The sequence below is a fragment of the Staurois parvus genome, unplaced genomic scaffold (genome assembly GCF_062004578.1).
Source record: "Staurois parvus isolate SC_StPar_1 unplaced genomic scaffold, SC_StPar_1.0 ptg000282l, whole genome shotgun sequence".
Lineage (NCBI taxonomy): Eukaryota > Metazoa > Chordata > Amphibia > Anura > Ranidae > Staurois > Staurois parvus.
In genome coordinates this window covers 4,070,743-4,085,880 of record NW_028318078.1, presented here as the reverse complement: position 1 = coordinate 4,085,880, position 15,138 = coordinate 4,070,743, and the positions used below count along the sequence as shown (strand labels likewise).

Genomic DNA, 15,138 nt, shown 5'->3' with positions numbered 1-15,138 from the left:
AATGTACCGCTTTGACATTCAAAAATATTGATAGGTTAGACCGCCAGGGAGGTTAAAGCAGAACTCAGGGCAAAAACATTTTTCCATGTCCTTGTTGCTGATCTCCTACCTTACTGAATATGTCCTCCATCTTCTGGTTCAATCAGTAGTGGCTCTGAAATAAGCTGATGATTTTCAAATAAAACCGTTAATCCCCTGTGGTTTCCTGTTTGTAAGACCGGTGGCTGATATTCCTCCTACTCCACAGCCAATGGTTTTGGCACATCCCTTCTGTAGTTCTTCATCCAGTAAGCTGTGATGTATTTCCTCCCTGCTCACTGTAGTGGGAGGAGTCAGACTCCTGGTCTGTACCTCCCACCCAGGCAGTGCTCTAAGAATGACAGCTAAGGACACTGTGGGTCTGTCCGCCTCCCATAGCTTCAAGTAGGAGTCTCTGCACCTCCTCCACTAGTACAAGTATATATACTAACATACTAGGGATGCACTCATATATCGGCCACCGAAAATAGTGTTATCGCCATTTTGCCGATAAAGGCGACTGTAAACACAATTTTACCCACAATGTTTCTGTGGTTTTACCCAGGAGTTTGCCGCAATTGTACCTGCAATTTTGCTGTGGGTTTACCCCTGATTTTGCCGCAATTTTACCAGGATTTTACCCACGATTTTGCAGCAACTTTGTTGCGATTTTACCAGGGATTTTGCCTCGATTTTACCTGCAATTTTGCCATGTTTTTGCCCATGATTTTACCCGCGATTTTGCAGTGCTTTTACCTAGAATTGTAGCCAAAATTTTGCTATGATTTTACATGTGATTTTGCCATGATTTTACCTGCTGTTTTGCAGTGATTTTACCTGAAATTTTTGCCACAATTTTACCCGTGATTTGTGGTGATTTTCCTGTGATTTTGCCGCAATTTTATCCAAAAATTTTGCTGCAATTGTATCAGCAATTTTCCCACTATTTTGCTGCAATTTTATCTATGGTTTTGCTGCATTTTTACTCACAATTTTACCTGGAATTTTGCAGCGATTTTACCTGCGATCCTGACATGATTTTACCCAAAATATTGCCACGATTTTACCCGCAGTTTTGTCACGCTTTTGCTGCGTTTTTACTCATGATTTTGCAGCAATTTTACCCGCAACTTTGCCACGATTTTACCACGTTTAGGATGTGCTTTTCATAGGTCATGTGACTCAAAAAACACATCACAACCGCAGCATGTGTGTATTTTTTATGTGTTTTTGCTGCATTTTCAATACCTTTCAGGCCTGGTTCACATCAATGTAGTTTACATTTTTTCTGTTTTTCAATGCTTTTGAAATTAAGTTTTGGGTTTTTGCATGCACATTTTTTGATGTGTTTTGCATTAAAAAAATTGTTTTTGCAAATTGGTTGCTGGCAGATTAAAAATGCATCAAAAATGCATTTTTAATGCATTTGAGGCCTGTTTCACACCTATGCAGTTTGTGTTTTTTTCTGTTTTGCCGTACAAAAATGCAACACACTGCAAAATGGACAAAATGCAAACTGCATTGTTTTTTGCTTTTTTCTGAACCAGGACTGAAATGTATTGAAAATGCAGCAAAAACATACGTGTGTTATGTTTTTGATGTGTTTTGCATTTTTAATCTGCCCAGCAAGCTGGAAAAAAAACATTAAAAAAATGTAACGCATCAAAAAATGCATCAAAAACATGCATGCAAAAATGCAAAATGCAATGCAAAAAGCATGACAAAACAGACTAACCACATACTGCATTGGTGTGAACCAGGCCTGAAATGCATTGAAAACGCCTCAAAAAAGCTTCAAAAACATGTTTAGTTTCACTTTACACCTTGAAATGAATAGGAGGAATAGGAACCCCCTGCCCAAGGCTTTTCTTTGTCTAGTGCTTACTCCTATATGAAAATTTGCCCAGGTTCTTCCCAAGCAGATTACCCAGCAGCCAGGCAGATGAACACAATCACTCTCTTCCTCAATAAGCAGTCTAGGGGTGTTCTTTTTCTTGTTTTTATTTTTGGAGAACTTGGATAAGGTTGAGGGAGTTGAGTGGGATACTCCAAAAACAGAAACTATGTACAATTTGAGGACAGTGATCTCCTTTCTATAAAGGTGAAGCAGAAGTCTTTGCATATAGCAAACTACAGTCAGGTCCATAAATATTGGGACATCGACACAATTCTGACATTTTTAGCTCTATACACCACCACAATGGATTTGAAATGAAATGAACAAGATGTGCTTTAACTGCAGACTGTCAGCTTTAATTTGAGGGTATTTACATCCAAATCAGGTGAACGGTGTAGGAATTACAACAGTTTTCATATGTGCCTCCCATTTGTTATGGGACCAAAAGTAATGGGACAAAATAATAATCATGAATCAAACTTTCACTTTTTAATACTTGGTTGCAAATCCTTTGCAGTCAATTACAGCCTAAAGTCTGGAACGCATAGACATCACCAGACGCTGGGTTTCATCCCTGGGGATGCTCTGCCAGGCCTCTACTGCAACTGTCTTCAGTTCCTGCTTGTTCTTGGGGCATTTTCCCTTCAGTTTTGTCTTCAGTAAGTGAAATGCATGCTCAATCGGATTCAGGTCAGGTGACTGACTTGGCCATTGCATAACATTCCACTTCTTTCCCTTCAAAAACTCTTTGGTTGCTTTTGCAGTATGCTTTGGGTCATTGTCCATCTGCACTGTGAAGCGGCGTCCAATGAGTTCTGAAGCATTTGGCTGAATATGAGCAGATAATATTGCCCAAAACACTTCAGAATTCATCCGGCTGCTTTTGTCAGCAGTCACATCATCAATAAATACAAGAGAACCAGTTCCATTGGCAGCCATACATGCCCACGCCATGACACTACCACCACCATGCTTCACTGATGAGGTGGTATGCTTAGGATTATGAACAGTTCCTTTCCTTCTCCATACTCTTCTCTTCCCATCACTCTGGTACAAGTTGATCTCGGTCTCATCAGTCCATAGGATGTTGTTCCAGAACTGTGAAGGCTTTTTTAGATGTCGTTTGGCAAACTCTAATCTGGCCTTCCTGTTTTTCAGGTTCACCAATGGTTTCCATCTTGTGGTGAACCATCTGTATTCACTCTGGTGAAGTGTTCTCTTGATTGTTGACTTTGACACACATACACCTACCTCCTGGACAGTGTTCTTGATCTGGCCAACTGTTGTGAAGGGTGTTTTCTTCACCAGGGAAAGAATTCTTCGGTCATCCACCACAGTTGTTTTCCGTGGTCTTCCGGGTCTTTTGGTGTTGCTGAGCTCACCGATGCGTTCCTTCTTTTAAGAATGTTCCAAACAGTTGTTTTGGCCACGCCTAATGTTTTTGCTATCTCTCTGATGGGTTTGTTTTGTTTTTTCCGCCTAATGATGGCTTGCTTCACTGATAGTGACAGCTCTTTGAATCTCATCTTGAGAGTTGACAGCAACAGATTCCAAATGCAAATAGCACACTTGAATTGAAATCTGGACCTTTTATCTGCTCATTGTAATTGGGATAATGAGGGAATAACACACACCTGGCCGTTGAACAGCTGAGAAGCCAATTGTTCCATTACTTTTGGTCCCTTAACAAGTGGGAGGCACATATGCAAACTGTTGTAATTCCTACACTGTTCACCTGCTTTGGATGTAAATACCCTCAAATTAAAGCTGACAGTCTGCAGTTAAAGCACATCTTGTTCATTTCATTTCAAATCCATTGTGGTGGTGTATAGAGCCAAAAATGTTAGAATTGTGTCGATGTCCCAATATTTATGGACCTGACTGTATATAAGACTATAGGACCTATATAGCAAACTGTAGACTTGGCTTTGTAGTAGAAGCAGTGAACACTTCTTTTCCTTTAGAGCAACAAGAGCAGAGTCTCTTCAAGGAGAATTAGATAGACTTAGCTCTTCAGAACACCAGCTGTTGTCTCCTTTAGACAAATACACAGCTGAACTCTCTAGCACAAGTGAGGTGGCAGCGTCCCAAAAGTCTCAAAGATCTCTTACAGCAGTATGTACTCACAGAACATCCAGGGGCAGTTGGTTGCCTCCCTACAATTTCCAAGCAACACCTTTCTCCTGTGACACCAGGCTAGATCTTCAGCAGACAGCCCCTAAGTCAGCTCTCTGTAGCTTCAGAATCCAGGCCCATAGGTCGCCCACCTGAGGCCTCACGAACAGCAAGCACATGGCAGCGTTGCCCCAGAGGGCAGCAGCCCTCCAGGTTGAACTGATCCTATACAGGAAAAGACCCAAAAGGCCAGTCTCTCGCTGTATTTATGCAGTTATTCAGACGTCTTCAGGGCCCTGCCCCCTGGGATTGGCCAGGGCTGCATAAATATTCATACTGCCATCTACATAGTTCCACACCTATATTCCAGAGAATTCTACCACTCCGTAGAAGTAGAGGGAACTATCAGGGAAGCAGTAGCTGAGAACACTAAACTGACCTAATTAATCAGTTGCACTGAATACAGTGAGCACAGCTAGATTTGTTTAACACACCAAGTAGAACCACACTAGTTAAAATGAGGCAAGCTAAATTTACCCAACAAAACACACCCAGCTCCAATGAACACAGTGAGCAAGCACTACATCTAACTAATCCTACCACCTATCTAGGAGGGAGATACATTTGTATTCTGACAGCAGGGAGATGTATTCTGACAGCAGGGAGACTCCCCTGCTATTAGAATACACTGATCAGCATAGCAGGCTATAGCCTGCAGCACTGATCGAGCGGGAAAAAAATCTGACAGGGCAGCTGTACAGACGTCAATTAGTAGAATAACTTCTGTACAACTTCCCTGCTCATACCTGGATCAAAATTCAGCTGGTCCGTGCAAATTATGACCCATGTATGGCTGGCTTAAGTCTGCTGGGGCTGTTGCCCCTCTCTCCTGCCCTCTCTCCTGCCAGCAGTAACATGCTGCTGTGTATTTCTGTGCATGTTTCCCTAGTAAAACACACACAGCACATACAGTAAAACATAGCACAGCACACAGTTAGCCCTTTGATCTGCCCAGATGTTAACTCCTTCCTATCCAGTGTCATTAGTACAATGTCAGTGCTTTTTATTAGCACTGATCACTGTATTGGTGTCATTGGGATGTCAGTGGCAGTTAGTCAGTTCCCTCCAGTGTCAGAATGCCCACGGCAGTCCTTCAGTCCCGGTATGAGTCGCTGATTACATTGCTAGTATTAAAAAAAAAAAATTCCAGTATCTATAACGCCATTTATAGATGCTATAACTTTCATGTAAACCAATTAATTTACATGTATTGGGATTATGTTTTAGCAAAGACATTTTGGCCTAAATTAATGACAAAATATGTTTTTCTTATTTTTTTAATGGATATGTTTTATAGCAAAAAAAATAGTCAAAAATATATATATTTTTTTTAAATTGACGGTCTTTTTCTGTTTATAGTGCAAAAAATAAAAATTGCACAGGCGATCAAATACCACTGCAAGAGAGCTCTATTTTTTGGGAAAAAAAGAACATACATTTCATTTGGGTGCAGCAATGCATGACCACACAATTATCAAAGTAATGCAGCACCGTATCACAAAAAATGGCCTGGTCAGGAAAGGGGGTAAATCCTCTGGAGGGCAAGTGAATATAAACAGACCAACTGAGACCCTCTCTGGATCACTAAACTAGAGACTTTGTATGCACAGAAAAAAAAACAAGATTTGTACACTATATGTCCTAGCAACCGCAATTTCAAAAAAGTAGAAAGACATAAACGTACTTTCATATATACTACATTCAATCGCACATTTACAGGTTTATCCAATTAGTCAATTCAAAGCGAAACAATGATGTACAATGTTGCAATGATTTATTGTGTATCATTATTGCCCTTTGCACTGCTGCACTGAATTTGCCCACTAGTGCACTGATGCCATCAGGATCATGTTATCTAAGATACACCAGACGCAATAGTAATTTTTCAGTCTAATTAAGGCCTGGTGGTCCAGAAAACCCCCCAGTCCCAAATATTCAAGATAATAGATCCCATACCTGTATATCCAAAATTTGCTATTTGTATGTAAACACGAGATTCCACATGTGTGATGCTCTGAGAAATGTTAAATGACTGCATTCTGACCAACAACAAACTTCCCTTTGATGGGCTCAGCTCATTGCTTCTTCAAATCACAGTAATGCATCATCAAGAGTGATGAAAGAGACAGAGGAACCCTTCTCTTTCCAAGATGATTACTCTGAAATATGCAAAATTGCCATTTGGCAGCAATGGAATAGAACTACTACAGTATCAGTGAGAATATGCAATATGTTGGGGAAAAATCAAGAAGTGAGGACAGCATGAGGGATGGACTGAGCAGGATGGAAGACCTAACAGAGTGCTACAATGAAAGACAGCTCAGGATAAACTAAACTGACCCTCCTTAGAGCACTTTGATTCTAAAAATATTGCAGTAAACACAAAAGTTGAGCAAAGGTAAAGTTCAATGTTGCCATTACACATCTATGCCAGAAACAAAAGCAATAATGATTTTGTATCAGGCACAGATTTTAGATGACTCAAAAATATCATTAAAGATGAGCTTTGGCTAAAATCCACTTTTGGAGTGGGGCTCCCAATAGTTTAATGCTTGTTTTCATCTAACATTAAAAAGCATTTTTTTAATCTCATCCCTAATTCACCACAGGCTTCCTCCCAGCTGCAACCAATCCCCAAAAGCGTCTTTCCTTCGGCACAACAAATGTCTCAGACCCTCTGACATCATCATGTACAATGCAGTCCTACAACATAAGTGAGGACACAAATGGTAAAAGCATACGTAAATACCCGGCACCGCTCCAAACCTTTGTTGCCTAATATTCACTGACCACTTGAGTGCTCACTCCTTGCAGCTTGTTTCTGCTTTATGATAAGAGTTACACTCCATTGTAAATTAATCTTGGTGTTTTATTGCATAGTCCATAAAAAGGCTGAATATATGTTGTCTCTACCCAAATAAACACCTGTCCTATCCACGTTTCACCCCACAAGGGCTTGCTTACAATGATAGAGTAGGCACAGGAGGTAGCGGGAGGTAGGAAGTTTAAATATCCACTATCTGTCGCAGCTCGGATAGATGCTTGGGAATCACAGGTACTCCATAATTAGTGGATATTTAAACTTACTACCTCCCATTGCTTTCTGTACCTACTCTATCCTTGTGAGCAAGCCTGTTGAGGGTGAAACGTGTATAGGGAGTTTGGTTATTTGGTTGGAGATAACATGTATGCAGCCTTTCTATGGACTTTATAATAAAGCACCAAGATGGATTTACAACATTTGATTCTTATCATGTTCTGTCCCCCTTTGTAATGTACAGCGCTGAGTGAACTATTGGCGCTTTATAAATACTGTATAATAATAATAATAATAATCTGTCCATACTCCTTGAGGATGTCAATGGCCGATACTTGTAGCATCGGAGAGAACGGAAAACCAACAGGGGAGCAAAGAAGAAGGTAAGTAAAACCCTTGCAATGCAAGGGGAGAATTTCACAAGCGCTAATTATCTACAGAATGGCCACATGGCATAGCCACACGTTCATTTTAGAAAAAAAGATAATGCTTTATTTTAAAAGGTCAATCCGAAATAGTTATTTTTATTATAAGTGAAGCTTGTTGAGCAGCCCATTTGGCTTATATGTCTTCTACAAAGGGATCTCTGTGCCATAATTCCTCTCTGTTTCCATTAACCTGAGGGCTTACCTTTGTGTGTTCCAGCACCTCCTGTTGCATTCTTAGCAATTTCAAATAAATAAAATATTCAACAGGGTGAGTGGGACCCTAGTAATAATGACCCCAGCAGATGTGCAGACCCAGGAACTCAAGTGCACAGAGATCTTACAAAAAGCTCTCAAGAGATAAGAAACTTTAGGCAGCAATACTCTGATTCACAGGTTATAGCTGGTTATCCAAGCTTTTAGCATTCAGTCATAATTGAATGTATTCCCCTTTTCAGTGTCTGTATCATATTCATTGTTAGAATTGTTAGGGTAAAACAACGTATAGACATCAACCAGAGCTGTGCTGCCCATGTGGGCAATTGAGACGGCTGCTTCCATTGGCACTCATGGAGAACAGTGGGGGGTAGCACTGAGGCTGGAATGTCCATCCTCATGCAGCTCAATTACTGAGCTCCCTTCCAGGCCTGAAACCTATTGACATTGAACCTGCACTTGAAACATCTTTGCCAAGGAGGGTGGTTTGGGGGAGCAAAAATGGCCACCTCATCCAGCATCCACACCCGAAATGGCCCTGGTTGTAGTTAAGGTAAATCTGTAGTGAGAAAAATCAGTATAAACCAGCACTTACACAATGAAAGCAATATAAGGTGCCAAGACATACCTTTTCCGTTACATGTCAATCCTTCTAGTGCATCCCTACCCATGCAAATAATGACCTCTGGAAATTACTACAATGATAACGAGTTACCAAAGCTGCAGTATTGCATTATGGGATGTACAATAGTGATGTGCCTATACATTACTTTCAGAAAGTTTTTTTGGTTCTTTGCACAGTTTGGTGTTCAAAAAAAAGTAAAAGGGCAACATGGAAGGCTACGTTTAACACCAGAGGTATGCACTGGTACTTTGCAGTGCCTGCTCTTCAGGTTTTCTCTCAGGTGTCAAACTGGTGACCCTCCAGCCAACTGCAGTTCCCATTATGCCACTGCCTTTGGGAGTCATGCTTGTAACTGTCAGCCTTGCAAAGTCTAATGGAACTTGTAGTTTGGCAACAGCTGGAGGGCTGCCAGTTTGACATCCCTGCTTAACACCACAGGTGGGCAACATTTTAAAATAAATCATCACGTTATGTCTGAAATCTTCAACTAGATAGGACAGAGGTAACTTTAAAATGCACTTACAGTTTCTTCTAAAGGCCATCAGACAAATCTGGTATCATATTTATTTGTGAGGAAACAAAAATCTAATGGTTCTTCAATTAAAGAATACCTTTTAGATGAGAGGTTCTTAGGGCTGTGTGTACCCCAATAATAGGTTATGGGTTCAATGGTTACGTAAAACATTTTCAAGCTTAACAATTATATGTATAACACATACAAAGTGTATTTCTGCTTTTGCAGCAAAATTAATACTGAAAACAGGACAGTGAACTGTTAAAGAGGATGTGCCCATAAGGCAGGAAGAGGGCAAAGGTCTAGTTAAGAGTATTGCCTGTCAGCATCCTGCAGCTGATACTTTCCCATTACTAACTTACGATGCCTTGTTCCACACTTTGTCTCTATGTAGGTAACCATCTTGCTAGAGGAGCAGGGCTTTGCTTCCTCCCGTCAGAGTCCATCCCTAATGATTGAAGATCTAATAATATGTGGGTTAATATTCAAGGAGCAGTAGGAGAGATGGAAAAAGCACAGAATCACAGAGTGAATGAGGCAGGATGGAGAAATCCTGGCACCTGCAATGGATCTTAGGCATGGTTTTCTATAGGGCTAGCCTTCAGGAAAAAGTTTGAGCAGCATAGGCATGGCATTACCAAATCCTTCTGCAAATTTTGTGAGACTAGCAGTCAGAGGCATCAGTAGCTTGGATGATCTCATACTGCAGCTATACAGCTATGTGGCTGAAGGCACAGAAGTGCTTAGGCACAAGAGAACTAATTATCAAAAAAAGTAAAGAAAACATGTACATTTTTGTAGAGTAATTCTCAGGCACAATTAATATTTCTAGATGTTCTCTTCAAGAAAACAAATTATTTTTTTTTATTTCAGGTCCAACTAATGTTTATAAATAGTTTATTTACCTAGTTTTTATTATTACGTCTTTAAAGGCTAGTTTCACCATTAGGAACATGTTAAATGTTGCACCTGTAACATGTTCCTAAGCACCGTTCTCCCATTCCCACAGCCCTCTCAGTGAAAGTGCATGGGGATCTTCTTCCCCACAGCCACATCATTCATTCACAGAGATCTGTGAATGAATGAACTGCAAGTCCTGCCTGTCACCACAGCAAATGGACTGGTTCTCGATGAACTATGAGTGTACTGATTGGCACACTCATTGTCCAAAGACACTTCCTACAGCTCTGCAACTGAAACCCTCTACAGAGGTACAAGCTGAGAGCTGTAGGAAATGTCAGCAGATGCCTGACATTGCGCCTTTGATCCACTGATGGTGGGTGCAATACTTTGCAAGTTCTCATAAAATCATGATAAATGCATAATTTTTTTCTGCAAAAATATGTACATTTATTATTTTTTTCATAAAGGTGAACATAGCCTTTAAAGAAATTGTAAATACTCATTCCACCCTACTAGAAATATCACAATTTTGCTTGATGCTACAGGGTCAAAATCCTAAATATTCTCAGCTGGGTACATCAGAATCTTAAAAAAAACTCTTACAAACATAATGGCACAATGTAGTAAGAAATTTGATTTACTAATTGTTAATTAATTGCTATTTGTTTGACTACCCTATCCTAGAATATTACTTCGGGAAAAAAAAAAGACGTACCAGTAGTTACCCTTTAGGTAAATATTTCAGTGAAGTGATTTTCTAGAAAACATTCAAATGCAGTCAGGGTGTCCTGGTAATAAATACAATTATTTATGGGGTACTTGTAATAAGATAATACACACTAGGAGGAACTTGGTAAATACTGAGTGATACAAAAATTAGCTGAAGCTGAGAAACACGGGTCAACATCTTGACAGCATACAGCACATCTATATATTGGTGTCCACTTAATACATGATTAGATTTCTACTAACGTAATTAAGTTCAATTAAAATAGAGAAGAAAGAAGTTGTTGCAGGTTAAATAACATTGTTTTTAGATATGAAATCATACAATCTACTAAGTCTGTTTTCAATGTCTTGTATAAAAAGGTAATGAACCTACTCACCGTGCTATCGATATAGGCTTCTGTCCATACAACATCATGTTCTTGATCAATAACTTTGGGTCTGCTTAAAACGTGGAGGTACGCCATAACATTCTCTTGTACATCAGCTAATGTGGATATTTGGGTAAAAAAGCCTGTAATGAAAAAAAGAAATGTAAATTAAGCTTTAATTCCATACACAAATATAAAGGCAGCTATAAAAGACTTATTACAAATTAATGCAGCTCTGTATTCCTTAAAACATCACTAAACATAGTGTTTTAAATGCAAGGAAGTTCCCGTCCCGCTGCTGGAACACAGTGTTATATACCGTATGTTGCTGAGGCCACAAACAGCTTATACAGCACTGACAACAGAGGCATCTGTTAGTGAAGTAAATAGTTTGTTTGGACCAGCTTGGTCCAAACAAACTACTGTATTTAAACCTTATTAAAATCTGGAGATCTACTTTAAAAACATTCATCCTTGCTTCCACCCTTAGGTAAGGTTGGTATTACAGGCCTACTATTAAGGTATTCAATTCCCGTGAGAAGATGCTTCTGCACTCTGCTGTAGTGCAATGTGCAGCATGGGTGATATGGTGCCTCAGGTGTGTCTTCTTTTTGGTTTCATGCAGTGTTTTTTGATGGGGGGGGAGGATGATCTAATTTTGCACATGCAAAGGATTCATTAATAGGTACTTAACAAAACCCTAACATTGTCTTTTTACAATCCACTTCTCCTAAAAAAATCTTAATTTACATGCTGTGTGCCCCACACAGCATGTAAATTAAGATTTTTTTGGTTTAAAGGTTTTATGCTGAAGCCTATTTGTGTTGCCTTGCATCAGCAAATTCTAAAAGTATTGATATCATTTGGCACCTACTAAAGGTTGGAGTAATGCCGGGATTGCAACAGGACATGTCAATTGGGAGAGTGCCCCAAATTTTGAGACCTACTGTATATGATTAAAAGTTGAAAATCCAAAAGTCTTCTCCAATAAGGAGGATCCCTCTAATGCAGTAATTAGTACCACAGTTCAGTTTAAAAATAAGATTGATGTGTGCACAGAGAAATGTGAACCTGTGGAGACTGACCAGGGCCGCCTGAAAGTGTTTGCTGGATTAGAAGCAGGGGCCCCTTCCTCTAAGCCAGATCTCCTAAATTTTAAGGTTTCCTAGGAACATTTTCTTAGTGTTCAGATGAGGGATACCATTCTGTTCTCCACCACGGAACAAGTCACATTGTTAAGCCATCATCACATTGATGAGCCACAGCAACCTGGGGTGGTTGTGCTGTTCCCCCAATTATCTTGCATAGTTCCATAGTTAGTCTGGCTGAAAAAAGACAAACGTCCATCTAGTTCAACCATTAAAAAAAAAAATACAATCTTATACCCACAGTTGATCCAGGGGAAGGCAAAAAACCCAGCAAAACATGATCCAATTTGCTCCTGCAAGGGAAAAAATTCCTTTCTGATCCCCCGAGAGGCAGTTGGATAAAGCTGTGAATTGCAATCTGTTGTACAGCATAACCAATGATAAAGTGTTTGAGCAACTGATGGTGACTTTTAGGTGTAAAATGTTACATCAGGCTCTTTCTTTTGCGCTTGGGTGTCATCTCAGGGTGGCTAAAACTTAAGAAAGGGATTTACAACTTCTTTATTGACCCACTGGGAAATCAAGGACTTCTGTAAGTCCTGTCTGTCCTGTCAAATAACTTTCCCCATGCCTATTTTTTTGGAGTCCACTGGTACCGCTTCAAAATTAACGTAAGTACCTTTTATTGCATTGACATGGACATGATGCGCCCTTTAGTTAAGTCAGCTAGGGGAAACCAGAACAATCTAGTGGTTCTTGACTATGCACCCAGACATTTGGAGGTGGACCTTTAACGAATATCTCAGCCAAGGTTATTGCAAAGGAGTTGTTGTTCAAGTGAACATGGCTCCTTTCTGAGATGCTGAGCAATCAAAGCACCCTGTTTATGTCTAAGGAGCTCTGTAAATTGTTTATAATGAAGCACTTGCAGACATCTATGATTGAAATTTGATTGGAAGGGGATGTGAAAGTAATGGTTGAAAAAGATGGTCCTCATGGAAATAGTTTACTGGCTAATTTATTATTTGTCGCACCCACAGGGTTCTTGTCCTTTGAGTTGGTTTATGGCAAACACCCTCATGGACTACTGAATGTACTGAAAGAGACAAGGAAACAAGAGCCTACACCCTATTAGAACATAGTGGACACATTGCACAAATGGTACAGATGATGCACTGTATGGTCAGGGGACATTTGCAGGCTGCACAGGAGGCTCAACATTTGTTATTCCACTGGTCAGAGAGTTTAAACCTGCTGATCAGGTTCTTAAGTTGGTGCTAATTGTTGAGAGCAAATACCCAGTAAAATGGCAGGGACCCTTTAAGAAAGCCCAACCAAATTGATCATGTTACCCTGCTCAAACCCTGGAATCTGCAAACTGATACATTTTCTCAAATTTGCCAGGCCTAACTAATTAATTAATTTGAACATAATATTCTCACAGACCCCATTACACAGCACATTAAGCCATACTGTATTGCTGAAGCCCACCATGAGATTGTATTAGGTCAACTTAAAAATATTTTGGACTTTGGGATCATTGATGAGTACTTCAGTAGTTGGTCAAACCCTATGGTCACAGTGCCTAAGGCAAACATAACTTGGCGGTTCTGTAAATATTATTGAAATGAAATTATGTCTCCAAACTGAATGCAAATTCTTGTTCAAACATTTTTATTAACAAGAGAGAAAACTTTAACAACACAACCAAGGAGACTTTGTTGATATACATTGGACAATGAAGAGGCAGTAGGACATTGAAGAAAAATGAATGAGGATCACATTACAGATGTCTATACAATTCTAGCAAAAGCAGGAACATAACAGTCGGCAATAGATGACATTATCGTCCCAGCCAATCAAAGTAACGTCTCCTAAGTGCATTTAAGAAGTAGGGGGAAGTTTGGAGGGGGATCAGACGGAGGAGGAAGGGAGGGTATGGGAAAAGGAACAATAACGATGACTCCATGAACATTCAACTAGTTTACAGCAGACTCTACGTGTTGCCTACGGAGGACTATTGACAGTATCCTAGGCGCACAGTATAGAAATCAAGGGAGAAGGAGTGATTCATCAAAGTTAGGTGGGAGGAAGCGCTCTACCCAGGGGTTCCATATGTGCAAAAATTTAGGGATCGTGTCTAGAATTGTGGCTTCCACCTTTGCATGTATCATGGCTTGTGTTATTCTGGTTTTGACGGCAGCAACTTTTAGGGTGGGGGATTTCCAGGATTTCGCTATAACCTGCTTAGCCGCTGTTGTAACTTGCATAAGGAGCTTGAATTGTGAGTTGGAGATGTCAGGGGGGCACTGATTGAGTAGGACTGTTGTTGGATCAGGTCGTAGAGTGATAGCGCTAAGTGTAGATATCATGGTGAAAATTTCATCCCAAAAGACTCGGGCCACTGGGCATTCCCACCACATATGGTAGTGTGTTCCTAAGTCTGTACAGCCTCTAAAACAGTTGGGCGAGTAATTAGGGGTAAATTTTGCGATTCTCGCTGGGACCAAGTACCAGCGGGTTAAAACTTTATAATTCGTTTCCAATGCTACAATGTTCTGCGAAGATGATTTTGTGTTAGCCCAAATGTGATCCCAATCAGATGGGTCGAGTCTCTTGCCTAAATCCATTTCCCACTTATGGGTATACAGAGGGGGGGACGTGGTAATCGAAGTAGTGAAGAGTGAATATAAGCAAGAAATAAGCCCAAGTCTATGGGGGTCTTTGTAGCACGCTCGTTCGAAGAAAGACATAGCATCTGGCCGATTTGTTGTTGTAGCGTAGGGAGCGTAAAAGTGTTGTAGCTGTAAGTATCTGAATATCTCGGAAGCTGGGAGGCCATGTGTTTCCCGCAGAGAGGCAAAGGATTTAAACTTATTCCTCTGCAGGAAATGATGCGTGCGGAGCAAATTAGAAGAGGACCAGGCTTTGAATAAAAGGGGCGTCTGCCAGGCCGGGGGAAAAGCTGGGTTTCGTAAAAACGAGAGCAGAGGATTATGTAGCGATTGGAGGGGATATCGGGTTTTCAGTTTATCCCATAAGGATAAAAAGTGAGAAGTGATGGGGTTGGTTATAGAACGGCGGTCTATAGGCCTCAATCAGAGTAACTGAATGCAAATTCAATGCCCTGAGTAGATACATTA

At 40.3% G+C, this 15,138-nt stretch overlaps 1 protein-coding gene across 3 annotated transcripts in view; it reads right to left on the bottom strand.

Annotated features, from left to right (window-relative positions):
• Nucleotides 1-15,138, bottom strand: part of CACNA2D3 (calcium voltage-gated channel auxiliary subunit alpha2delta 3) — a 1,248,789-nt gene that overhangs the window by 477,184 nt on the left and 756,467 nt on the right. For all 3 annotated transcript variants that reach the window (XM_089681870.1, XM_089681868.1, XM_089681867.1), the window contains one exon: nucleotides 10,917-11,050. In XM_089681870.1, the coding sequence (XP_089537996.1) occupies nucleotides 10,917-11,050 (134 nt within the window). The remainder of the gene's footprint in view (nucleotides 1-10,916; nucleotides 11,051-15,138) is intronic.